The 27,395-nt window shown below is 35.6% G+C and overlaps 4 protein-coding genes across 5 annotated transcripts; 1 reads left to right on the forward strand and 3 right to left on the reverse strand.

Annotated features, from left to right (window-relative positions):
* Positions 1 to 2,150: 2,150 nt before the first annotated feature.
* LOC145568300 (transcription factor-like protein DPB) lies at positions 2,151 to 7,013 on the forward strand. The gene is made up of 10 exons (XM_081627732.1): positions 2,151 to 2,346; positions 3,051 to 3,278; positions 3,517 to 3,596; positions 3,733 to 3,776; positions 4,760 to 4,822; positions 4,916 to 5,062; positions 5,154 to 5,222; positions 5,350 to 5,448; positions 5,977 to 6,047; positions 6,317 to 7,013. Exons 2-10 carry the CDS (start codon positions 3,052 to 3,054, stop codon positions 6,678 to 6,680), a joined length of 1,164 nt encoding a protein of 387 aa, XP_081483858.1. The 5' UTR covers positions 2,151 to 2,346; position 3,051; the 3' UTR covers positions 6,681 to 7,013.
* A 1,370-nt stretch (positions 7,014 to 8,383) lies between these two features.
* LOC145567205 (protein NBR1 homolog) lies at positions 8,384 to 12,763 on the reverse strand. Of its 2 annotated transcripts, none has more exons than XM_081626451.1 (6): positions 12,346 to 12,763; positions 10,206 to 11,323; positions 9,746 to 10,106; positions 9,512 to 9,661; positions 8,781 to 9,407; positions 8,384 to 8,678 (listed from the first exon to the last, which is right to left on the reverse strand). In XM_081626451.1, the coding sequence occupies exons 1-6, from the start codon at positions 12,400 to 12,402 to the stop codon at positions 8,580 to 8,582; spliced, it is 2,412 nt and encodes an 803-aa protein (XP_081482577.1). In that variant the 5' UTR covers positions 12,403 to 12,763; the 3' UTR covers positions 8,384 to 8,579. The 2 variants fall into 2 exon arrangements, with proteins under 2 accessions (XP_081482577.1, XP_081482576.1); XM_081626450.1 differs by having other exon boundaries at positions 9,746 to 10,130; positions 12,346 to 12,762.
* A 1,855-nt stretch (positions 12,764 to 14,618) lies between these two features.
* Positions 14,619 to 19,664, reverse strand: LOC145567207 (plant intracellular Ras-group-related LRR protein 1-like). The gene is made up of 3 exons (XM_081626452.1): positions 18,805 to 19,664; positions 15,773 to 15,939; positions 14,619 to 15,699 (listed from the first exon to the last, which is right to left on the reverse strand). Exons 1-3 carry the CDS (start codon positions 19,507 to 19,509, stop codon positions 15,066 to 15,068), a joined length of 1,506 nt encoding a protein of 501 aa, XP_081482578.1. The 5' UTR covers positions 19,510 to 19,664; the 3' UTR covers positions 14,619 to 15,065.
* A 974-nt stretch (positions 19,665 to 20,638) lies between these two features.
* Positions 20,639 to 27,395, reverse strand: LOC145568301 (C2 and GRAM domain-containing protein At5g50170-like). The gene is made up of 9 exons (XM_081627733.1): positions 26,884 to 27,395; positions 24,697 to 25,908; positions 24,419 to 24,601; positions 24,052 to 24,332; positions 23,803 to 23,919; positions 22,002 to 22,261; positions 21,719 to 21,893; positions 20,948 to 21,220; positions 20,639 to 20,860 (listed from the first exon to the last, which is right to left on the reverse strand). The coding sequence occupies exons 1-9, from the start codon at positions 27,239 to 27,241 to the stop codon at positions 20,645 to 20,647; spliced, it is 3,075 nt and encodes a 1,024-aa protein (XP_081483859.1). The 5' UTR covers positions 27,242 to 27,395; the 3' UTR covers positions 20,639 to 20,644.

Genomic DNA, 27,395 nt, shown 5'->3' on the forward strand with positions numbered 1-27,395 from the left:
TGGATATTTTTTACAGGATTATTATTGTTGTATTGTGGAGATGGGGTTTATAAGGTCATACTACTTCTATTTTGCTAAGTCTCAGGGCTTGTTCTCTTTAGTTTATTTTCAGTTCACTTTATTTTAGTTTAGTTCAGTTCACTCTAATAAGTTCAGTTCAGTTCAGTTCAGTTCTTATCTTAATTTCCTTATCTCATAAAATATTCAGTTCAGTTTCAATAAGTTCAATTCAGTTCAGTCAATCAAAACAGGCCCTTACTTAATTACTACAGCCACATAAACTAAAGAATGGACTATACATGTGGATACTTTTGTATTAAAGAAGAAAGAGATAAATAAAGAGTAAAACATACCGTATATTAAATAAAATTAGGTTCCACATAGTAAGGTTGTGGATTATAAAAAAAATGAATAAAAAGTTGTCACAAATAATATTAAGTAAAAGTGAGTAGAACGTAGAAAAACAGATAAAATGGAAAGTAATTAAGTAAGTCTGAGGAAAACAAAGGTAGCGTAGTAGCTTATTGCTACATATATATTACTATGTATTTTTTTTTTTTTTTTGTTGAAATTGTGTTTTGATACATTTTGTAGTTAAGTAGTATTTTTTAAAACAACGATTACTTATCTTATCATTCCAATGAGATCTAAAAAGGAATTATAATGTAATAGCATAAATGTAAAACAATGCACTTGTAATTTATTTTATACTCTTATTTATTACATAGTAATTAATATAACACGTATAGAATAGTATTTCCTTCTAATATTGCATCCAAAAAATAGTCTCAAGAGACACAACAATTGTCTTTGTACTCCCTCCGTCCCTAAATTACATTCCTACTTCTACCATTTATTCCTCACATAATAGAGAGTATTAGGAATGTAATTTAGAAATGGAGGGATTACTATTCTTTATACTTATTTTCTTCTTAAGAATCATAACAAAGGTAAATCACCTCCCAAATAAAAACTAATTTTGAATTGGTAAACCATCATTTGGTTTAAGAGCATTAACGTCAATATTTAAATCTTGTATGCAGACATGCAATAGTTTCCACAATAACAAGATAGAGTTATATTTTTAAATCATGAACTCAAAAAGTCTTACAAAGTTACAATATAAAGTTTATTTGGAGCATATGACTTATGCCCTGTTTATATTTACTGAACTAAAGTAATTGGAGCTGAACTGAATACAATTAAAGTGAATATTTTATGAGAGAAGGAAATTAAGAGATGAATTGAACTGAACTAATTTGAGCTAAATTGAACTGAAATTAAGCTAAAGTGAATATGCCCTTAATTAGGTAAACAACATGACTTTTGTTTTAGAATAAATTTGTTTATCTTAAATTACTTGATTCATTTAATTATATTTCTTAAATGTCTTATTTAAACTTCTTTTTTAACAATATTTTATTATGATTTACCTCAAAATTGATAAATTATATTTCACACCTAGAAATATACAAAATACTACTCCCTCCGTCCCATAATATAGTTCTTGTTTGTGTTTTTTCATGGTATTTAAGAAGTAGAAATATAAAGTAGATGAAGTACAGTGATAAAAGTGAAAAGTATAATTATAGATAAAAGTTAGAGAGAGAAAGTGGAAAAAATACATGACATGTGCAAAGTTCAAGGGTAATATAAAAAGTACAATAAATAAAGTTAAAAAAGTGAGGATATAATAAGCTTTAAATACTATCCAAAAATAGAAACAGGAACAACATTTTGGATCTCCAAAATAGAAAAACAGGAACTATATTATAGGACAGAGAGAGTATCGTTGAAAGTATCATCTCTCTCAAAACTTGAGAGTATCTAACATATTCTCATTTTCTGCTATATCCTAACTTGTACTATATCGATCCTTTCAAGGTTTTTTACTATGTTTTTGAAATCTTGCTAAACAAATCTAAATTGTCAACACTCTTATGTTCCTTGATCGTTTTAATGTCCTCCCTTTTCCAATGTTGAACTTCGAATTATGAATACAATTATAATTCTTTTGTGCAAAAATGTCATTATTCTACGACCCTATTGCTTATATGAACACCCATTTTGGCCTTTCACATGTTTTAAATCACCAACTATAATTTTAGCCACTACACCAACCATGATACTTGTTTAACATTGAGAATTAAAGATATTATTACTCGCAGTCAATTTGACGGTTGATATACGTGTCAATAATCTTCCTCTTATGTCTTCATTTTTTCCTTTGGATTTTTTTTCACTTTTTTCGCGCACTTCTCCCTCTTTTCTTCATTGAAGCGTATTCTGAGTTCTCCATTGAATCTGCGTCGGAGCTTTCTCTTCTCCATCGAAGCAGTTTCTGAGGTAAGATGTTTGTTCTCCCCTTTTTCTGTTTTATTATGGAATATTAATTTCACAATCTAGGGTTTAATTTCGCAATATTGTTAATATAAAATTGTTAGTATAGTCTAATTAGGGTTCTTGTTAGCTAAATTATTGAATTATTGGTTATAATTACTGAAATTATGAATCTTTATATTTGCAATTTACAATTTACAATTTACGTTAAGATACTCAAAGGTAGGAATTTTACGTGATTATAAGTCCCAATTTGATGATTCAGTCGTATAAAATTGCTAATGTGTTGCAGATTTTGTTTATAACCCTTCAATGTTAGGATGGAACTATGAAAATTGACATTATGCCCTCACTGCCTGGCGGCCTATTTGAGAAATTTAGTTAATTGTGATTCTATGTCAATAAGTATTAAGTACTAGTAGTAGACTACACTGACTAAATTACACCGGCGTAATTAGTATCAGGTGCTCTGAATCATATTGAAGAGGGTAGATGATTGTATGGGGACTAATTGGCTCAGGGTCGGGCGTATTTGAGAGAATGTAGTTGATTATGATGCTATTTCAATTGGTTACCAATAGAAGTAATAGTTGTGGACTATGTAGGCTAATTGTAATTAGTATCAGGTGTGAAGTAGATGATCATATCAGGATAAGTTGGCTCAGGAACAGGCCTGAACTTCTCTAATTCTCCCCTTTTATATTCAGCAGGATGGTAACTGGGAATTCTCAGGAAGACGGGGAGAAGAATCCTAAAGGAGCTACCAGGTCGTGGGGGCCAGCTGTCTCAGGACAGTCAGTATCAACTAGTGGCAGTGTGGGCTCACCATCGAGCCGGAGCGAAGCTGGAATGGCAACACCAGCTCGTGACAGTACAGTTCTTAGATTAAGTCACCTTGAGATTCATGGTGATGATTCTGCCTCTCAGGGTGCTGTTGTGTAAGTCTTGTGTCTTCCATTTTAAGTTGCTTTATGGCTTTTGTGATGCTTAGATGGTTCCTTTTTATTTGTTGGTTTATGCGTGTGTCCTTTCTAGTCTTTTGAGTCATGAATGGGCTTATTGCCAAATTTGCATGTCTTGGTGAAGTTTCTGCATTTCTGCTGCTACTATGCCTTGTTTCATTCACCAGAATCTTTTTCCGTCTCTAAATATTACATTCTATTAACCTCTAATTAGGAGTAAGAAGAAAAAAAGAGGTCAACGTGCAACTGGAACTGACAAAAGTGGTCGTGGACTTCGACAATTCAGTATGAAAGGTAAACAGCATATCTCCATTGATGAACGTTTCTTAGAAAATCATATTCTACTCCACTGTGTATTTCGTACAAATTCCTGACTTGGGATGTTTCTATTGTCTGTGTACATGACTATATTATCTGTCAAAATTACTAGTTTGCGAGAAAGTGGAGAGCAAAGGAAGGACAACATACAATGAGGTCAGCTGCTTTGTTGGATGCCACTCATCTTTGCAATTTCTTATTGCTTTGAACATCTTTATTTCTACTCGGGATTATTTCTGATGGTTTCCTTTTTACAACTTAGTAATGGAGTGCCTTTTATATCTATCTTTCCAAATCATGTTCAACAAAAAAAAATGCCCTTCATAGGCATTACAATACCATAATTTTACATTTTTACTACATCCATATACTAGTGAATATGTGTTAGCACTGTAGCAGGTGGTGGCTCGGTTTAGAAAATCTTGTTTATAAAATGGCTTAGCTTTTCTGCAAACAACTTTAGAACTTTTAGTTTATTTTTTCGAATATGCTACTAGGCAAGAGGATATCATGGCATTAAGTTTATATGTCTTTGCATACTAGGCGAGGGCTTAAAGCCCCTGTTATACTAATTGATGTAGGATCTGACAGAAATTTTAGTGACTTAGTGAGTGATCTTGTTGAAATCTAGAGATCCTAATAGTAGTTACAGAAGCCTAAACAGGTTGAGGTAGAAACGGACAGAAGAGATGGAGAAGGAAGGATTGATGTCTAACACAAAGATTATTGTAATTTTTTTTCAAAGGAAAAGGATCTATGCAGACAATGCAGCCCTCTATACAGAGCTGAAAGTAGAAATATTGAGCATGTTCCCAACATTAATAACACCGATCAACACTGGATTTTGTCATGCATTATACCATTTGGAAAATTTATTCATGTATTATACTCGGTTTTAATTGGAATTGCAAGTGTTTGACATTGCAAAAGCTATGAAGTGCTTTGTATATATCCCTTGCCCTTGAGAACTATTGTTATATTACCGTTCCCACCTTGTCTGTTGTATCTTGTATGTTTCTGTATAGATGCAAGTTTTTACTAAGCACCTCCTGAGATAGTGCATTCTTTGTGCCGTATTGTTTTTGTTGCTCTTTTCTCACATGCTCGTGCTTGATATCGATTATTGGAATAACCTCCAGGTAGCAGATGAACTAGTTGCTGAATATGCAGATGCAAGTAATGCTCTTGGGACAAATGAAAATGTATGCATTTTTCCTTTAATCGGATTCAATAATTGTATCTTGTATGCTTGAAAGTTCAGGAGAATATTAAATGGAACTGCCTCTTTGTTTCAGCAAGGATATGATGAGAAAAACATTCGCCGACGAGTGTATGATGCGTTAAATGTTCTAATGGCAATGGATATAATTTCCAAGGATAAGAAGGAAATACAATGGAGAGGTCTGCCTCGCACAAGCTTGAATGACATTGAAGAGTTAAAGGTGTGAAAGTTACGTGCTATTAGTTGGTCTTTCTTTTTAGAACATTTTTTGTGTAAGCTTCTCAAGCTGATTCATATGTTATAACTCGCAGACAGAGCGGGTAGGACTGAGAAATAGGATAGAAAAGAAAGCTGCATACTTGCGGGAACTGGAAGAACAAGTAATGATTCCTTTATATAAAGCCCAAGTGATTAGCTTCTTAGCTATTATGTGCTTTTAAGTTTGTAATTTATATTCTCTTTTCCTTTTTTCTGCGATATTTTACTAATTCCTTTGCTTCCTTGAAGTTCGTAGGGTATCAAAACCTCATACAGCGTAATCAACAGCTATATGGAGATGGGAATGCTCCTACTGGCGGTGTAGCTTTACCTTTTATTCTGGTTCAGGTAATTCAAAGTGTTGAATGATTCCTCTTGCCTATTTCAAATCATTTTTTCATACAATTGTAACTTGTATGTCTTTGTGATTCATTTTAGGCTGGATTACTAGTCTAAGTGGCGAGATACTTAAGAAAACAATGGATTCTGATAATAGATTAATAGTGGTGAGATACTTGAGAAAACAATGGATTCTGATAATAGATTAATAATCTACTTTGTTGCATGATAAATGGTATTTGGGATCTGATAATAGATTAATAATCTACTTTGTTGCATATGTTGCTGCCAGTGCCCTCTTGGAGTCTATGTTACTTATTACTTAGGTGCTGTACTGCTCTCAATTGTAGGGGTATAGAACTATGTTAAGGTGATTAACTATTAGCTCATCAAAAATTGTACAAGCAATGGCTTAGTCGTGAGTAAATGGTGCTTTTTGATGTTCCTTTATAATGATATAGGAAAGTCTTTCATAGCCTGAAACAAAGCAGTGGCCATTTCAATTAATCTTGCGTGGTTTGTAATTTTGTATTGCAGACTAGACCAAATGCTACTGTTGAAGTGGAAATTTCAGAAGATATGCAGCTTGTGCATTTTGATTTTAATAGGTAAGTAAAGGCATTACAAAAGTTTCTATTTACTGTATATGTTATGCTCTATGGTCATTTTCAAAGAAGTTGAATTATTGGCAGCTTTGCACTAAACTCATCAAGGATGTCCTGCTGGCCCAAAAAAAAAAAAAAAAAAAAAAAAAAAAAAAAAAAAACCCAAGAAAACTACTGACAGTCTTAACTGTATGATTTTCTGACTGCATAATATGTCTTGCCGTTGGCAAATTTTTTGACCATTGTTTCTTTCCATGGCCCATTTAATGCAGTACCCCTTTTGAACTCCATGACGACAACTACGTCCTGAAGCAAATGAACGTTTCCAACAAATCTCTATTTGATGGTGAGGCTTGCGATACTCCAGCTAATGCAGGTGAAGGTCCAAGCGTGCCTGCCACTTACCATCCTCAAATCTCTCAGCCTCCTTCACCTAAAACTTATCACAATGAAAGTTCTCAGCTACCATCACCGCCCAAGCCATACCAACCTCAAACTTGTACATCACCAACATCAGCTAACACACAGCAAGCTCAAATGACATTGCCTTCTTCACGGCCGAATACAGCAATGAAGAGCCCCACATCTCCACCTCTTCCTGGTATACTTAAGGCTCGTGTGCAGCATGACAGATAGACCAGAGATGTTGAACTTTTTCCATACATCTCCTTTTGTCTGTGTATAAGTTCCTACTAAACCTGGCAGCATGCCATCACTCTCTCAGTATAGCTTTTTCAGCTGTAGGGTGAGGTACTATATAAGAGTGACACAAAACTTAGTCTTCCCCTTTACTGCAGATTTATAGTTTGCTGTATCACCATTTTATTCTAAGAAAAATTATTCTTGAGCAACATCCCGTCTTTCCTTTTCTTCCGTAGTAACAGTTAACTATGTTGTGTAATACAAAGATAAATTCAGAACTCAATATGTTGCTCTTGAATCAATACCGAAGATAATTCTTTAGGACAATTTCTGAAATCTATATAATGTATGTTGATTGATTGTTTTCGTACAAAGTTATTCCAATAAATTGTAAACCATTCTGTCTAGAAATTCCAAATAGGGTTTGGTGCAGGATTTTCAAACTTTTAAGGCTTTAACTAATACATTAGAAATATGGCTATTCCTAGTATTGCGATTTGAAAATTGCGGTGTAGTGCGGTCCGAAAATGACCAAACCGCACTTTTGCGGTTTGGTGCGGTTTCAAAAACATTTTAGACCTAACTGCACCGCAAACCGCCGTTTGCGGTTTAGACCATCAAACTGCAAACCATTATACCAATTTTATACTATTCCTATTAAAAAATATTTAAATTATGATGTAATTTTTTTACTATTAGTTTATCAAAAGTTGAAAAAAGAGTTAAATATTTAAATTATATATTAATAATCACAAAATAATAGTCTTTTTTTTTTTTTTAAATACAATATAATACTTTTTTTTAAAAATGTGGCTAAACCGCAAATCCCCACCGCACCAAACTGCATTTTGCGGTACGGTTTGATTATAAGTGCGGTTTGGAAAAAATGCAAACCACAAAGATTCAAACCGCACCGCGAACACCCTTAAGTAGAAATCATCTATAAAATCAAATACAATCTGTCCATAGTTAATATTGTACTTTAGGTTAATTAGTCACATATTTCACTTTAGGATGCTTGGAAAATATTGTTTAAATTAGTGACAAAGTATCCTACCTACTAAAACAAAAAGTATCTACTTCTCATACATTTATTACTTATTCCTTAATAAATTTAGATCACATCAGACCGGACCAAAAACATTCGGATTAGATTAGAACTTTTAATTATCATTTAATTATTACTAATTATCGTTAATTGCGATTAAAAAAAAATAAAATTACATATTTGAAAACTTTATAATGAGATGAATCTAATAAAATCCATTTTGATGATGCTTTTCTTTCCAAATCAGACATTCATAAAATTAGATCAGATCTCTTTATTTTAGGTGAAGAGAACAAGTCCTTATGCCAAGTTGTATTCACCTTAGTTTAAAGTTAAACTGAAACAATCATTTTAAAACTGTAATTGGCGTGTCTTTAGTATGGGGTGCCTTGCACCTAGCTTAGCAATAGTAAAGCAGCAATTTTTTTTTTTTTTTTTTTACACCCAGACAGTAAAAGAGAGCATACTTCAAAGATTTTAACCCAAGAAAAAAAAAAAAAAAAAAAAAAACATACGCCAATGCTAAGAAGCAGGTAGGTTCAATAGCATTTTTACAAGTACGAAGTATTATTTAATTTGAATGTGCAAATCTCACAATAAACATAAAAGCCAACCCTGTTTGTATGTGACATGATGAGTAAAAAGGTCGTTCAAACAGAACATCATTTATCAAATATTTATCATATATATACTGCCATATCACAGTAAGCGTTCCAAACATAAAAATCCCAAAATCAACACAGCACCGTCTCGGCAAAGCCATAAACATTTAAACATTAAAGAAGTTCACAGACAGCCATTATTAATAACAATTGGCCCAAAAGATAGATAGGTATGTAAATATACTACTGTTCCTCCCCGGCTATCAGATCCATGACCACGCGCGTAATACTTCCATTGTTCTTAGCCAGCAGCTTCCTGTTTGTATCTTTATCTTCAAAACCCTGAAGCCAAAAGTTACAAAAAATAAAATTAAAAAAAAAAACAATTAAATTTGACGGAAGCCCCAAACCAGCTCAACCTATTCAAATGTCTCCTGCACTTACCATCTCTTTCAACTCCTCGAGCATAGGATCCCATTCAGAAACACCGCAGAGATCATCCACAGACCGCTCCAGGTCATACTCATTTACACGAAGAACCTCTTTATTCAAGTCAATTTGCTTAAATCCCATCTCCTCCAACTCCTTCAGCAGGGTCTCTTCAACGCCTTTTTTCTCCTGATCTTGCTCAAGGTTGCTCTTGTCATTCTGGGCGGAAGAAGACCCCTCAGACATATCAATGATAGGGTATAAAGTTGCTGAAGGAGCAGACGGTGATTCATGGTTGTCAGTGGCTGCTGTATCAGGATTTGGAACAGGTAATGCCTCATTAAACACACTATCAGCAGTTTCAATAGAAGGCCATTCTGACGATGAAGCTGCAGTAGCAGCAGGGCACAGCACATCACTAGCAACCAGTAAATCATTATTGATGGGAAAATTCAAGTCTTCAATTTCAATATTACGTCTCTGCTCAACCATTGATGGAGACTTATCTTCAAAGTTCAAAGCAGGTTCATTGTTTACATCTTGAGCCTGTGGGCTCAACGCTCCAGTAGTCTGAGGAGGGAGGTTCAAGTTTAAATCAGGGCCAGGGGATCCTTCACAGGTCAAGTCCGCAGAAGCATCAACCTGATGAAGAACAGGGCTAATTAGTTAAAAAAACAACTAAAACCCCCAATAATACAAATGTACTGTAGAAAAGCAGAATGGAAACCCGATTCTCAAGAACAGACCTGTATTTCAACCCACACACGTTGTCCAAACTTTTGTCCAGACGGCTCTGCCATTCTCCAATAGGAAACATATCGGCCAGGCAATTCCGGCGCAACAAAATCAACTGCTATGTTGATTTCATTGCCAACATCCACACCGTTGATAGGTAGCTGTCAAAATAAAACAAAAACAATGACTAAAAAGTCCACAACAAGCATAGGACCTTTTATAGAACAAGACTGGGAGATGAATACCTCAATCTTTACTGAATCAGAGGCACTAAACCGATCTCCCCCGATCCAGAGGAGTTGTAGTCCATTCTGCCATGGAAATGCGCCATTGTTACGCATCAGCCATATCTTGGTAAAAGGCGTCGACGGGGCCATCGTTGTCCCATCCATAATATTGACATCCATAATGAAGCGACAGTCAAGTCTAGAGCGAGAATGCTTTCCTATCGGTTTCCTAATTGCCCAGGGGGGATGCACTAGAGGGACCAGTGGTAATTTACGTTTAGGATCATAATAATTCTTTAAGGCCGATGGATGCTTGTAAGGCAAAGGGAAATCAAGTCTACAGTAATCTAGATCATTCCCCATTCGTCCAAAGCAGATGCTGCATAAATCATAATCATATTTACTGCAGAAAGAAAGTAAGACAATTACTTCAATAGAACAATGAAAATAATCCACATTAAAACAAGATCATTCTTACACTTTAGACTTGAACCTTGGTCCAGTGATCGGAAGAATCCCACAGCCATCACAGCGGACTCCTTTGTGAAAAATGGAGCCCATAGCATCAATTTTGTTAAAATTATTGTGAACCGAAGGAGGACTATAGTTCCCTGGCTCACCCCTGAGCGAATGTCCAAATGGGCTTGAGTATAAATTGGACCTGAAAGGGGGGCTATGCCAAATATTTAAGCCCTCATAAGATTCGTATCTACTTGTTTCCTTATCAGAGGAAACACGCTTTTTCATGCTACCTTTAGAACAGTTGATCTTGTGCACATTCATAACAGAATTTGCAGCAGAGTGTTCTGCAACTTCCTTCTTTTTACCTTCACTAGTCGACAATCTCAGAGATGAAGGTTCAGAGATTGCATTCTTGCCTTTGTGGGAAAACGGTGACGGTAGGAAAGGTCTAGGGGGTTCTGCTTCTCCAGTAGCTTCAGTGGTGCTTCTAAGAGTTGGCTGCACAGAACTAGGTGTTTGAGAATCATTAAGTTTTACCCTTTCACCAATAGATGCATCATCGTTTCTACTTAGACCGTTTCGATTGGGATCATAACAGTTTTTTGCATTACTGCTGACATTAGTAATACCACAATCAGGAGGAGATACATTCAGGTATTGCTGCCCCATTTTCGAAAAACCATCCACGAGATCAGCAAGTATAGGAGAAGTAGATGCAGCTTTTGATGATAATTCAGTAGATATCTTTGTAAAAGCATCACGGAGAGGCTCCGGAACAGATTTCAAGACTTCAGCAACATTTTTATTTCCATTGTGTTGTGTAGAAGACGAAGATGATCCTCTAGGCATTGAGCTTTCATTTTTTGTAGCACAAGGTTGAACAGTGTTGTCTGTTTTCAGGTTAACAGTGATCCTAACAGGATCCAGATCCTGCCTAACAACATCATGCAGATCTTCATCATCAACAAGGGTGACCACGTCGTCGTCTTCATCTAGATATGTCAAGGTAAAATTTGCACCCGATGGCAAGTTGAAGAGAGAGCAAATCTTCAGCCTCAGACCATCCATGTTTAGATCTAAGCTCTGACCCTTCACTGGAACATTGAAACGCCTGAGTGTATCCTCATATTTCACCTAAAAAGTAATACGTAAGAAGAATTCAGAGATAATGACATGACAAGCACAAGTTCAAGCTTTAAAAGACCCATTGCAACCCTATAGCCCCAACTATCGGTAATCACAGATGTCCAGGATCTCAAATTCTGAAGATGGAAGTCAACATTATAGCCAACTTAACTAACTTGATTATATAATACAGAGACTAAATGAAGAGAGCAAAATGTAATACTTGCACCATCAGGTAATACTGCGATACAAAAGAAAAATGAAGATACAGAATCTCTTACACCGTCGATGATTACTAGTAGACATTGTCTTATAAATCTTTTCTTTTCTCCTTGTAATAACTCATAAATATATTGTTTTGTCTGTTAAGAGGATTTCTGTACACTCTTCGTCATCAACAAAAATCAAAGTCATATTACGCCATGATACAAGAGCCTATATATAACATCTGTTATTGATCACGACTGCGGAGTAATTTCTATTGTAAATATTGATCAGGCATTTAATCAATTAAAAAAGCAGCAAGTAGCTTAGCAAAGCACATCACCAACACTCTCGTCATCCCTATTTACCAGAAGTTCACTTCAATTCATAGCATAATTATAATATATGGTGACAAATAATTACAAGAACAAAATCCGAAAAAGGTCAATTCATAAGACCTCAATTACAATTGAATAATACACCATCATTATCCATCATCAAACCACATGGAGATCAACAACCAATCAATAATTCGATCCATCAAATCAAAGACCCAATCGAAAGAATAAGCCCTAATTTGGACAAACAATTACGAAAATTAAAATAAAAATTCAAATGAATTTGACATGCAATTTCAGATTTCACATTACAAAACCTAATTTTTACACAATTACCAAAATCAAATAATGTGATCAGATAATTTGACAAGCAATTTCACTATCATACACAATTATACACAAATTAAACCAAAATTAGCAAGCAAAGGAAAATCAACAAAAATTGAAATTGAAATACTTAAAAATTAATAAAATTGATTCAATCCAAACCTTAATTACAACGGAATTAGCCATGATATCTTCCGCGATCTTCTTAGGTATCGGCATTGAAGAAGAAGCAGTCGACAAAAATCAAAAGAAAGCGTACCAGTAAGCCGCAGAAATTCTAGCTAACCCTAATTTTGAGAATTTAAAGGGTTTTTGCACAATTTTTTTTTTTTTTTTTTTTTTTTTTTTGGAAGAGAGATTTTCGGAAAGAAAAAAACAAATATTTATGAAAATCGGAGACTGAAAGATTTATTTACGAAAATTGGAAACCTAATTACTCGTATTTATTATTGAGATTATATAATTAACGCGCGTACCCGTTAGCCGCGATTTTTTTCTCGGTTCTATCTATGAATCTATCTTAAAACTCTCGAGATTCCAGAGCTGTGTTTATGTTTATCCGAAATGTATGCACCTTCCTGGTTTTATAGCCAAGTGGTTAGAGGTTAACTTTGTATTGTGTTTGAGTGTTTCTTCTTCTAAAAGAAAGGATACTAGGCTAAGGAAAGATTTTGGGAAGGGTAAATTGGTCATTTTGCTCATGTGGATTTTTTGTGTACTTGGAATCGATATGAATTGAACCAATTTAAATCAACTACTCCGTATATTTTACGAGTTTAACTTTAACTCGTTCTATTTTAGTTGACACGGTTTAAAATTGCCCAATTTCATTCTAAGGTTTGAAAGTAAATATCTAAATGGTAATATGAACAACTAGCTAGAGTAAAGTTGTCACGACACACCAATTTTAAATTATTTAGTTTACTCTTAAATAATATTAAAGTTACATTATTGAAAACAATATATTTCTTCGTCAAAAAAAAAAGGAAAAAAACTATATTTCTATCAAATTTCACCTATATAATCATTGTTAGAAGTTGGGCATGTTCACATTTAATGAACTGAACTGAACTGATTGGAGCTGAACTGAACTGATCTGAAATGAATATTTTATAAGAGAGAGAAATTAAGAGCTGATTGGAGCTGAACTGAACTGAACTGAAATTAAGTTGAAGTGACAGGCTCGTAATCCAAAATTTTTCATGGCCCTTAATAGTGTTTAACTAAGTTTTTAAAGTAACTTCTCAAGCTCAAAATGAAAAATTAGGTCATACATGATTTTTGCCTCTTTGGAGTAAGATATTTGACTTCATAGAAGCTCACATCTATTTCTAGTTGCCTTTGGGGATGTTTGGTTCACAGAGTGGTATGAGTTTGGAATAAAAAATGGGGTTAAGGTGATATCGGGTTGGAACTTGATACTTAATAGCTTGTGTTTGGTTCAATTCTGGAATGAAATCTCTTATTATTTTCTCCTTTTATTTGATACCTAAGGGAATGACATGAGCCAAACCCACCTTCCCACCAAGGTTTCTAAACCCCATACCCCATGAGTTTAAAATTCATACTTTTGACAACCAAACATATGGTATGAGTTTTAGTCATTCTAAACTCATTCATCATACCTATATTCCGCGAACCAAACACCCCCTTAGTAGTTTGTGATGGAAATAGTTGAAGAAAAAGATAGATTTAATTTTATTTTTTTTAAATAAAAACAACCCTTTGCGAGTACTTTTCTTCGCAATAATGGCATGACGACCTTCCTCTTGTGGAATTTAGCTAACAATCTATATCTATATCTATACTTTATTAGTATTTAAAAAGCGAAACCACAATCACCTATATGACACATGTCATCATAATTCACCCATATGCCACATAACACAACAATTAATATTTCCTCTTTATACTCCCTTTTAAAGTAAAAGATAAAATAAAATGTTATTGAATGATAAAGTCTTTATGCATTCCTAACTTGCAAATTTGAGTAAGAAATGGAGTGTTCAATTAGTGTTTCATTTTCACTATAAAAAAAAGTTGTACTTCTCTTTATACCCCTTTTAATGTAAAAGTTAAAATAACAAATTATTTAATGTTAAAATCTTTATGTATTCCTAACTTGCAAATTATAAGTAAGAAAATTAAGCAAATTATTATAAAAAAATCACCGACACATACAACACAAATAAGTAACACATTTCAAGAAAAATAAAATGAGCTTCAACCCGTTCGTTGAACGGGCCAAAATGCTAGTTGGGCATTAATTGAGGTTATGTTTAGTGTTTCTTCTTCTAAAAGATAAACTACTAGGCTAAGGAATGAAACTTGAGGAGCAAATTGGTCAATTACTAGTGTGAAAATTTTCATGTATGTTTATGATAGTCCATTTCAAGGAAAAAAAAATGCTAGCTACGTATAGTCCATTTCATCAATACCCAAAAAAAAAAAAAAAAAAAAAAGGTGTGGAAATTTTCATGTATGTTTATGATAGTCCATTTCATCAAAACTATGCTTTTAAAACTGCAATGTGGATACTACAATCACTATTTTTTGACAATATGTACCACATTATAAGCCAAGAAATGCTAGCTGCATATAACATAACAGCCCAAAGTAGCACACTGCAATTTTCATACTTATTACACAGACAAAACTGTTATCCTACACTAATCTGCAAAACTTAGTGAATAAGTCAAAAGTGTTCAATACGCAAACAGCAACTTTATCAAGACTTTTCTGCCCGTACCAAGCTGTAAGTCCGTAACCAACAAAAAATTGGGGAGAGGGCCATCGGCGTAGTTGCAGAAATGAGCAAAATTCTTATAGCTCACAAAAACGATCAGGAAAATGAAAGAAGAGCACGTCAGTTTGCATACTGATCATAGAGGTTGGTCAAGGTAAGGGTCTTGGGGACTTCGAGGAGATCCAAGATATTCAGAGGCTTTAGAAACGACTTCATTAATCTTAGAAACGCTTCGTTTCAACCATCCAGTCTCCTGTCCTTCCTGCGTCACTTGCCTGCTCCTTTCTTCTTCCTCCAACAGGAGATCAGCCCATCTCTTAGCCATGAAAAGCTTCACAGCCTCGACCCCTTCTTTCACAACCTCAACGGGAGGAATGACAATAGGGTTCTGTTCCAAATTAAGCTTCGACAGCTTCTCCAGCCTACCAAATGAATTTGGCAGGGAATGAATCTGGTTGTTGCTCAGGTCTAGTTCTTCAAGATTAATTAGTTCGCCAAATGTCTCAGGTAACTCCTTCATATCACTGAAATTGCCACTAAGGTTTACTGTCAAAAGATTTTTCAGTTTGCCTATTGTGAGAGGAAGGCCATGAAGCTCGTTGAAGTGCACGTCCAGGTGTTGAAGAGATTTCATTTCTCCAACAGATGTTGGAAGAGAACGGATCTTATTGTATTGAACTGCAAGTTTTTTCAAGTTCACCAACTCATAACCTATGTTAGTTGGCAAGTATGCTAGGTTATTGAAACTAGCATCCAACTCCACCAGCGACCTGAAAAGACCAAAAATCAAAAGACTTCCCCATATTGACTTTTTGAAGTATTTGGAAAAGAATCGAGCATTACCTGCAGTGGCTGATGCTATCAGGAAGGGTAGTTAGCTTGTTGCCAGACACATTGAGGATCTTCAATTTAAGGAGCAGACCAATAGAATCTGGCAGTGATTGCAGAGAGTTGGAGGACAGATTAAACTCTTCAAGATTTTCCAGCCCGGCTACAGAGTCAGGAATAGACTACAAACCAAAAGCACCAAGCATTATTAAATAGTAAATACCAGTTTATAGGTAAGACAATAGCAACATAGCTAAGCCATAAAGTATGCAGTACAAAAACATCAAGGCATAATTACACTACAAAAAAATGAAATACACTAGGTCCCACATACCTGCTCCCAAACAAAGGGATACATTTCCAATTTCATACAAACAAGGAAAATTATTTACCATAGGAACAAATTTAGGACTGCAGCCCCAAAAGAAAGATTGGTTGCAAAGGAAAGAACAAAGGAATTAGCCCAAATATTTAAACTACTGCAGAATATGAGCTGGAACTAAACTCTACTAAAGAAATCCAATTGAGCTTTAACTTGTATGAAGAGGCAAATCCTAAACTTGTTCTGTAAGATTTTTAATAAGCGGTCCCATGAAATGCAGATGTAATTAACAGGTATAGCAGCAAGTTGACCATTATATTTTTATATAGCTCTATTTATAGTCTTTTACACATAGATAATGATCAATAAATATTTAAACACAAATGTAACATAAAACAGTGTGATTGCACAAAATTAGCTGCAAGCTGATGCCAATTGGGTTACATATATGCTTCAAATCGCCTATCACACTGACATTGTAAATTTGTAATCAGTATCATATGTTTTAGAGTGGATTTGACCCAAGATATACCAATAGATACCTTCAGATTTCAGCAGGGTGAGAACCAATATTTTTTCACAGATGAACAAAACTCTAATCAACAAATTGTAGACACCCCACTCAGATGGACAAAAATTTTGTTTCCCAAAAATTGTACACACACCACTCAGCTTTATGAGATGGAGGAATATCTTATTTATCAAAAGTTCCACTACCCCTCTCCCCTCTCTCCCAAATGAAACCATTCCCATTTTGAGTCATTTTGGTCCCACCTGGTCACCTCATTTAGACAATAACTAAAACAAGACTGGTATCTCCAATCCCCCCCCCCCCCCCCCCAGTTGATGGTTTGAGAATTTATTATCAAGGAAGAACGTTGCTGAAGGTTTATTAACAAACAGTACAGGGGCAACAATTTGACAGATTTTAACACCTTTTCCTTAATTTAATTTGGTAAAAACATAATACAGACTCTTGAGAACCAGTTGTTCATTCAACATTTTGCTATATGTAGCTTAAAACACAGAAACTCGAATGTCTTAAGATACACAATAAATGGAAGTATTCCGAGCAATGCATAAGGAAGATAAGAGGAAAGTATTGAATGCAGTCAAGATACGTGATAATTATTGACTAGAATGAGTTTTTGACACAACCGAAGACAAACAGTTCACAGGAGTATTATCCATGTGACCATATCAGCATTCTTGCAATGCTTAACTATTTTCCTACATGCTTAGAAGCCATATTGATTCTCTATGAGTCAAATCTTGAAATGCAAATCATTAGGTTCTTCACAAAGATCTGGCTTGGCAAGTTAGTAGAAGGCAAATATATATGTCACACATCAGGGTACCAATCAACTTCTCAAGTGGACAACCATAGCCTATGGTTCTTGTTTGATTTAGTATTGAAATGATAATTTAAAAATCCATCAAATATTAGAGCTACTACTATTCAGCTATTCTCTTAATGCCTACCTCCATACATAGTACTCCATCGCAGTCAAATATTCACTATTCTTTGACTTTGTGTAAGGATGGACTACAATCAAACAATTCATTTTATTGTCTTTTTCCTTTTTGATTATCAAATAGGCAAGAGTTGTTGCATATCCGATCAAAGTCCTATGGGAAATCACCTCTCTATTATCACAGAGGTAGGCTGCATACAACCACCCCACTAACCTTGACTAAAATGGGGCCTCTTGAGAGGCATTTCAACATAGTTTTCGCTGATCAGACCTAGATCAGAAGCACAGGCTGGTTTTTATGGAACTCAAGTACTACATAAAAACCTTCTATCTTAACTATCTAATGAAAATCTTTCTGTTTTCTCCAAAACCAACTCAGGAAATTGAAAAGCTTGAGATAATAGCTACTTGGATCTGGCTTGATTTCAAATTGGATTTTAGGTTAAAAGTTGAAATCAAGTTTCCACCGGAAGAAACAGGCTATTTAATACTCAGTAACAGTAATCCAAAAGTAATTAATCATCATACAACATATCCAACAAACATCATCTCCAAGCACAAAATCTATCCGCTCTTCTAAACCCACACACCATTAGTTCGTCAATTTAAAACTCCATAATAGCATTCCAAAGGTCAAATGAATAAACATCATCCAATAAACATCATCTGCAAGCACAAAATTGATCCGCTCCTCTAAACACACACACCATTAGTTCGTCAATCCTCAAAACGCAAATCAGATTCCAACCATAAGAAACGAAGTTTTAACACTCCGTAACAGCATTCCAAAAGTCAAACAAATACCTTCACACAACTCATCCAATAAACATAATCTGAAAGTACGAAACGACCCGCTCTGCTAAACCCAACACCATTATGTCATCAATCCTAAATCACTCATTTTTTTTTATAAATAGTATGATCCAGAAATGATGCAGGACACACCTAACCACGTCCAAGTCTAATGTGGTCATACATCATATCTCATATCTCTATTCTCTAATTTGATGATTCATAGAAATACAAAACCAAATCATGATCCTTAATCATTTTCCTCCCCAATTCATAATATTCATCAAACTGAGCAGGCAAACGCAAAATCAGCTAAAATTCAATCGAAATCCAATAACCCAACAACAAGTCAACAACAGTATATAATTCAAGTAAAATTCGAAATCCAAACAATCAAAAACACACTGATCATCTCAATCAACAAAATGAAACGAGAAAGAAAGAGAAAAATGAAAAACCTGGAGTTGATTGCTAGACAAATTAAGAAAAACAAGATGACGAAGCTTCCCAAAAGCTTCAGGAAGAATCTTCAACTTCCTACCAGTCAAATCAACCTTCTCAACAGATTCATCCTTCAAAACAGCAACAACATCCTCATTCATCTCATCTTCTTCTTCCTCCTCCTCATCAATGGCGTCCCCATCACGAACCCCACCTTCCTTCTCTCTAACAGCAGAATCATAAATCTTCATCAGCTTCTCCTCAGCACTACGGAGCAACTTCTCATACGCATCATGCATCTCATCAAGCTGGATAACAGCCTTATACATCATCTTCTCCCGCTCCGCCTTCTCGCGCTCGCAGTCGACGTCGGGGGAGCGAGGGGAGAGGGCGATTTCCTCGAGTTGGGAGGAGAGAATGGCGTCGATTTCGGCGACTTTAGATTTGGCGATGTCGATGGATTCGTGATCAGGGCGTTCGCCGAGAGCTTGGAGGATGGAGCGAGTTTGGGAGATCTCGGAGACGGCTTCGGCCATGGCGGACATGACCTTGGGGTCTTTGAGGTGGGGCATGGTTTCGACGAGGGGGTCTTGGAAAGGGGTGGAAGAAGGGGGTTGTTCGATGTCGTGGGAGGGTGCGGTGGGTTGGCGGAGAGAGGAGAGTGATGGGACTCGAGCCATCACGTAGGAGAGGACTGGGAAGTTGGTGGGGTTTGGATCCATGGTTGCAGGAGCCAGGAGGAGAGAGAAAGATGAAAATGGAGGATTTGATGATCAAGGTGAGAGGAGAGAGAAAGTGTGTTTGTGTGATAATTGAGGAGAGGGGTGGAAATGGGAAGGGATTAATTAGAGAAGATGGGAGAATTTTATGGGGGAGATTAGTGGATTAGCATTTACAAATGATGAACGGTAACGAAATTAGTGGAGACTCATCAAGTGAATTATTGTTTTGTTGTAGATCAGGGGTGTACTTGGGGAGGTCTGTTACACAATGCGGAGTACTTGTTAGTTGTAGGCTCCTAGTCGTGATATGGTTTTGTCACCCCAAATCGCATAAAATGATTGATATATATTTGGATAGTCGAATATCCCGTAATCCTATAGGTCTACATAGTACTATCATAGTATTGTTTCATCACCCCAAATCGCATAAAATGGTTGGTACATACGCTTAGATAGTACTCGACTATCCATCGCACTATTGTTTCATCATCCCAAATCACAAAAAATGTTGGTGAACATTGCATATTAAACGTATGCAAAAATAGTTCCAAAAAAAAAAAAAAAAAAAAAGTTACATCTCGCATTACTTTGACAGGCACAATTGAGGATGCACAAAATTTATCAATAAACAATTTCATATCTTCAATGGTCAATTAGTTAACATTTATATGTTTTTAAGATTTAAGAACATGCTACTAAGTTTTGTTTTCCTCAATTTATATTTGATACACTTATCTTATACCCACTCACCAGCCAAGTTTTAGGAATAGATGTACTTCACTGGTTTGCCCAATAATACATTAAAATATAAACTTATAATCCTATGGAATAATCAATATACATAAGCTCAAAACATCTAATTCTAAGCATCCATTAAAAAAATTGTCATCATAGAAATTACATCCTACCAAAAAAACAGAGAACTTCTATGTTGAATGGTCATTATAGTAATATTTTCCCTATAAAACGAAATTAAAGATATAATACAAACAATTATAACCCTATGGATCCATCAAAATACACACAATTGCCAACTCTATGGATCCTTAGAAAAAAAAAAATGGTCATTGTAAACATTAAGACCTACCAAAAAAAAAAAAAAAAAAAAAAAAAAAAAAAAAAAAAAAAAAAAAAACTACGGAGTACTATACTGAATGTTCTTTGCCAATAGAATTTCTTTCTTTACAAGCTCAAAAATAGACTTTAATCTGCAGGAAAACTTCTCATTTATATTTTTAACGATTCTCTGTTGGAATTTGCAGTCTTTTAGCCACAAAATTCCCATGTATACCTCACATTTACATGCATCTTTGGTTGATGGAAGACTTTCAAGATGATAGCTCAAATGTACCTGCATTCATATAAAAAATGGTACTAAGAAACCAAGTAACTAAACACAATTATAAGAAGCCTAATAAATTGCAATATATCAACATACACGAAAGTGGTCACCAAATGGAATATCATGGAGGGCCATGGCTTCATTCACAATCCATCCACCTGTATCACCAAGGAATGATTTTCTCTGGCTGCATCGCACTTCCCCTCCAAAAACGGAGACAATGTGATTAAATTTATAAGAAAGTTGCCTTTCATAAACATCAGGCTTCACTGATTGCCACTCTGTTGTGACATAGTTCAGACAACCAGATTTTGCCATCACTTTACGCTCTAAATTTCCTCCTCCAAACATCTTCATTAAGGATTTGATCTGCAATGAAGTTGTTAAAATCTTTTTCAAGATCTCAGAAATATGATCAAAATAATGATGGCCAAATGGCAACTAAAAACGTTCAGAATTAAAAATTAGACATCCTCTTTGTAGAAATTGTTTTCCGCTTTGGATCTATGTAAAGTGTGTCCAAGCATGTATCTAAGGAATTTTTGTAAGATTCCAATTTACAAAGACTATAGTTAGACAGTAATCTAAGTCATAGTTTTATAATTACAAAATGAGCAAAGTATACAATTAAAGGGTTAGATGTTAGCTTTTCACATAGTTTTGACTGGGCTAAAGAGATTTAACAACACCATAAATTCACCACCACTTAATTTTGATTGAAACATCAATTATCAGTTCCGACTGTCTTTAATTACACTTCAGTCCCTCAGCTAGAAGATGCATGTATAGCTTGAGGAGTTGAGGTCAATGATAAGTTGATGACATGAAGTCTAAACTCTAGAATGTACAAATTCATCAACCACTTACATCGACAGGAAGAGTAGAGGAATAAATCTTCAACATATTCGACTCTTCAACATGGAAATGATTGTCATTTTCAAGTGGAACCAACAGACTTTCTTGATTCCCCTGGTCTTCTTCTGTGCCCATGGCCTTCCTCTCCAGAGCAGCTGTCCTTGATCTCCATAAGGCCGTAATTGTCCTGTCACTCGTAAAAAAAGAGAATGTTTTCAAAGTAGTTCAAACAGCACCCCCTCATAAAATCTAAACAATAATGAAAATAAAGCTCCATATAAGTAGCAGAATTTACTTGCTGGCAACTTCAAATGGAATAAAAGATTGGAAATAGAATTTAAGCCTTCCCTCTTCATCCTGAGTCCTGGCACCATGCCTTGCATCTATGCCTCTCCCTTTCCGCAAGATTATGATAAGAGTAGGACTACCAAATGATGACATGGTGGGATCCTGCACTTCAATATCTTCAATGTCCTCCCATAAAAAGAAAAATTTGGTTTTGTGTCCGAAGAAATTACTGTAGAACCCAACTATTCTTGATAAAAAAAGACGACCCTGCAAAATTCACAACTTTTAGGAAGCACTAAGTTGATAAACATGTAAGTAATTGTAAACACACATTTTAAATCTGGCAATATATAGATTCAAAACAAATGCAACAAAGTGTTAATTTTATTAATTTGATAATTTTGGGTACAATCTCTAATTAGCTCCTCTGATTCGATCTCCACTTTGACTTTGACGTAATTCACGGATTGACTTGATTCTCGGACGAGGGTCGTCGAGGCTTGATCTCGATCGAAGATTTGATGCAGAACTTTGACTTATGTTGATGTAGACCTTTGACTTGAATTCTTGATTGAGGGCCGACGAGGCTTGATCTCGATCAACGACTATGTGATGTAGAGGTTGAATTGGTGTTCTTGATGATTTGAATTCTTTCTTTCTTTCGTGTCGAGGGCCGTCGATGCTTGATCTCATCCACGGGTGATCTTCTAGAGTAGAACGGCACGTCGAATGCTTGTTGTTCTTCTTCTAGGTTTTGAGATGTTCTCTCTAAAAAGGTTTAGAGTAGAGATTTAGAGTATTTGATGAGAGGTTTTCTCTGGAGAGGTTTAGAGCGATTCTTCTTCTTTTTCTCTAGGTTTTCCTCTCTTTTAGGTTTTTCCTCCCCCCTCAAATGAAATAGAGAACCTCTATTTACAGAGAGAGACACCCTAGGGTTAATTAGCTTAGGGTTTGATATGTATTGGGCTTTTGAGGTAATCATGACTCATTTACAATAGTTTAACCCATTTTAATAGGTTTTCAATATTAAATAAACAAATTAATTAAAATAATTAAAATGGGCTAATTTAATTTATTTCACCCTAAATAATTAAGTTTAATTAATAGTCAAATAAATAGGAGTCGATATTTTGACTTTTGACCCATATAATATCCGATGTGGCACTTTTATAAATTTTTCTTGTCTACAGTAATGTCAGCACTATTGTCCCAGTTTCTCACTCAAATCATGCTTGGAATGAGGGAATGAATTATATGGGGCACTGGGTTATTAGGATATGGAGGAGATAGGAAAGAGGAAAAGGGGGAGGGGGGTTAATTACCCTCCTGACTACTCTTAACAATAGTTTACTTTCCACATTAGTTACAGAATTTGCATCAAAAAAAAACATTAGTTACAGAATACTATTTACCTCCTATTTAATTTCCATCATTCCATGCGTACCCTCAAATATGGAATGAGACTCACTCCACCCTCATGTAGACTTGAGTTAATCTCCCATCAATTTCAAACAAAAATTTTAGAAGGTCCCTGAACAGCTGAACCAAATGAGCTCTTCTTTGATTAATTCATATTTTCCACATAAATGCCTTCACTCCAACTCAAGAGAATTCCAACTGCTTTCTTCATCAATAACTATCTAACCACTGTCTATCAGTATTACTAATTCCAATTAGCAGCATTTAAAAAATGATTATAAACAAATGAATGCAGATATTGAGTTGCATCATGCTTCTAATCATTAATGACAAAATCCCGTTCTTTCAAAACCATTGCACAGTGAAATGCTTTACCCATATAGAGTTACCTGTAAAGGCATCTTTCTCCTCAAAGAACACGAGTAATCTTTGATCAAAAATTCTTCTGGTGGCAAGCCAAACAGCTTCTGAAATGAGGAGTTCTTGTGGGGAGACCGAAGATTCAGCTGTCAAATAAACATGTTACATCCTCTTTCACACACAATATACAAGATGTGCAATTCCTTGCCAAAAAAAAAACCAAGGATAGAAATATTTTGACAGACTAGCTAACAACATAACAATCAATAGCCCTCTACCTTCTTTCCAACTTCTTTTTCCATTTTGTTGAGGTACCCTTTGACTGTTTCAACTCCCTTTTTGTTCTCCACAAAGATTCTTAAATGCAATTTCGCCTGAGAGGAAACAGCCTTCCCTTCAAGAGGAACCCACATATCAGCCAGTTCTGTTGCTGAGTGCTTCAGAAAATTGATCTCTGTGTGCCCAAGCGAGGCTGTCTGATCAAACGGGCCACCAAAATCAAATACTTCAACATCAAGGACTGAAGGTAGCTCCTCTGAAGCATCAAACTCAAGTATCTCTGCGTAAATTCATAGATGGACATAAGAAAAAGTAATAAAATGGAGTAATAATTGCACAGGGTACACACTAAGCAAAAGGCCAAACCATTCCATTGTGGATCACAAGTTTGAAGCTGTACGGAGCTTGTCCTAGTTTTTCCATTACAGGTAAAGACCACAAAGGGATCAGAAGGTTCTGCTGTGTCCAGTGACGGTAAGTTGACAGCTTCAACCAAAGCTACTGTAACTTTCCAACCATCACCCTGAGATTTAATCCCATGATCATTTCCTGCAAATATAGAGTACGACATCAAGAATATGCACATAGTATAAGTAGATTTAAAATCTTAAACATTAGGACGTAGATATAAAAATGGTTATTACCTACACGTAGTCTGGCTTGTACAAAGAGAGAAACCATGTTATATACACGCTCTAAAAGAAGCACTAAAACCCCACAAGTGATGAGTTGTCCAAAACTGTCAGGCAAAATAAGGCCATTAATCTCAAGTCCCTGAGGATCATGGGGCACGGATATTAGGATATGTACAACTACATATAATGTAAGAAAGATGGCGGCAACTACGGTAAGGTTCCCAAAATACTCAGTAGCCAACTCCCAATCTGATTGATGTTCCCTTTGAAGAGCTTCCAAGACATGATCCTTTTCCGAGGAATCCTCACTATCCAACAATTTGAACTTCTGAGCCAGCAATCTACAAAAATGGTCAAAGCTATCCTTCAGCCCTTGCTTTGCTCCATTCTCAATCATACCTTTCATTAGGGTACTCTGCGAAAAATTTATGCCCCAAGAAATCAGAAGACGGGAGGATTCCTCGCCTGAAGATAATTCTGGACCAGGCATGATTTTGTAGAGCAACTCAACCTTGAATGTATTCCCATATGGAACATCTGGTGTAGCTATACTTACGAAAACAGCAAACTCAGCACCATCAGCTTTGACATAAGTCTGCTCCTCAGTGGCTTTAACAGCCTTACATAACTTGCTTGCAGGATTGATGTACGTGACCAATCGTGATAAACGTGTTGAATCACCTGATTTAAAAGTCCAAGGGCTCTCTTGTATATCAGTTGTTCCCTGTAACTCTGAAAGTTCTCTCCTAAACTGTGAATCTGGAGCAAACAGAAAGGCATTAAGATCTTTCGATGTAACCACATATGTCTGATCAAGAAGAATCCTGCCTTGCAGATTCTCAGGCATTTCTAACTCCTCATCTCTAGACTGCATCATATCCAAAGATTCTTCAAAACTACTAGATGGCAGTGATTCGTCCTGCACACAAGCTTCATACTCAGAAGGACTAACACTAAAATCTGAAGATTCATCACTTTTTGAGGGTTCCCCATTCTTATGCAGAAGCTTATCCAAACGTTTAGTTACAGCTTTCATCATTTTTTTCCCATGTGGAACCTTCAAAGGAGGAGCTTTAGGAGAACAGGAATTCACAGATCCATGATCTGGGAAATCCTCTTCTTTACCATTAGATGTTCTGGTACATGATTGTTCAGACAAGGAGAGTTCCGCATTTGCAACATCTCCTCTTCCGTGCAGAGTGAGAGTCAACAGAATTTTTCCTACACATGTAGGGTGATTTATTTAGATGCATAGCATAATGAGATATATATTACTTGTAATAGCCAAACCAGAGAGACCGCCAATAAACTGTTACCCAAAAAGGAAACTTCCTTAAGTCTCACTTAACTAAAAATCCTGTTATCTTTCCCATAGGTTAGTTCATTGCTCACTTGAGAGAAAAATACAAATACATCCTATAATAACCTCTTCTAAAAAAATAGAAAAGAGTAGGCCAAATTTTCCAGTATTTTACATTCTTGTTTAAAGGTTCAAGGCAAGATAAGCAATTCAACCTACTAATTTTGTCTTAACTTATAGTCCACTACTTCACTAACCGCATTCAAGGGCAATGCCTGCCACAGCAAAAGGAAAGACTATAACTCCACATTTTGGTTTTTTGGAATTAATCATCTGAAATACATTGGTTACGCAAACAGTAAGGCATAATATTACATGTCTATACATCCCCACACCAACAAATGACAGGACATGGTGATATGCAGTGGTAGCCTAGTAGGATCACAAAACAAGAAGAAGAATAATAGAATCACAAAAAGAAACACCCCAATTTACAATGACGTTCCAACAAAACAACAAGAAACCCACTTCTCACAGCCACAAATAATAATCACATTGTTCTACGCTTCCGAAACATATACTATCTCCGTCCAGATTGAGTCGTCACATTAGTAGTTCAAATTACACTATCAACGTAACAAAAATTCTCAAATAATAATCACATTGTTCTACGCTCCCGAAACAAATACTACCTCTCCGACCAGATTAAGTTATCACATTATCAATTCAAATTACACTACCAACGTAACAAATAATTCCGCACAGTTCAAACACTCAATCAAATCCAAAACACATTGATACAACCCATACCCATTAAAAATCATTTACAAATTAAACAATACAAAATCACAACGTAAAAAACAACAAATTAAAGAACAAGAAAAAGAGATACAAACCACAATTTTTTTTCATGCGCTTCCCAGCTTTAGGATTCTGAAGGGAAAACCAAGTAGGGGGTAAACATTCACTCTCTTCGCCGACGACGGTCCAAACCGGAACCCGAAACCGACCCACCAAAAACCCAGAAACATTAAAGAACCGGGCATAAGAATCATCTTCATCATGATGATAAATCGACAAAACAAGTTCATCTTCCAAATCATGAACCCGGAATACACATTCCTCATTCCAAACCGGGTCAGACCCGGTTACAATTCGGGTTTTGGACTTGAATTTACCCACTTGAAGCTTCACATAGCTACTGTTTTTTACTGGTAAATCTTTAGCTTCTAATACATACGCATATAATCTCATATTAATGGCGGTTTTTTATTAATGGGTTATTTATTTTGATGAGAAAAAATGGGGGGATTGAGTTTTAGAGAGAGAAAGAGAGGTGGGTATTGTGAGGAGAGAGAAAGTTATTTGAAGGGGAAGCCATGGAAAACGTGGAATAGGAAAGAAAGTG

This window comes from Chenopodium album, chromosome 11 (genome assembly GCF_948465745.1).
Source record: "Chenopodium album chromosome 11, dcCheAlbu1.1, whole genome shotgun sequence".
In the NCBI taxonomy this organism is placed as follows: domain Eukaryota; kingdom Viridiplantae; phylum Streptophyta; class Magnoliopsida; order Caryophyllales; family Amaranthaceae; genus Chenopodium; species Chenopodium album.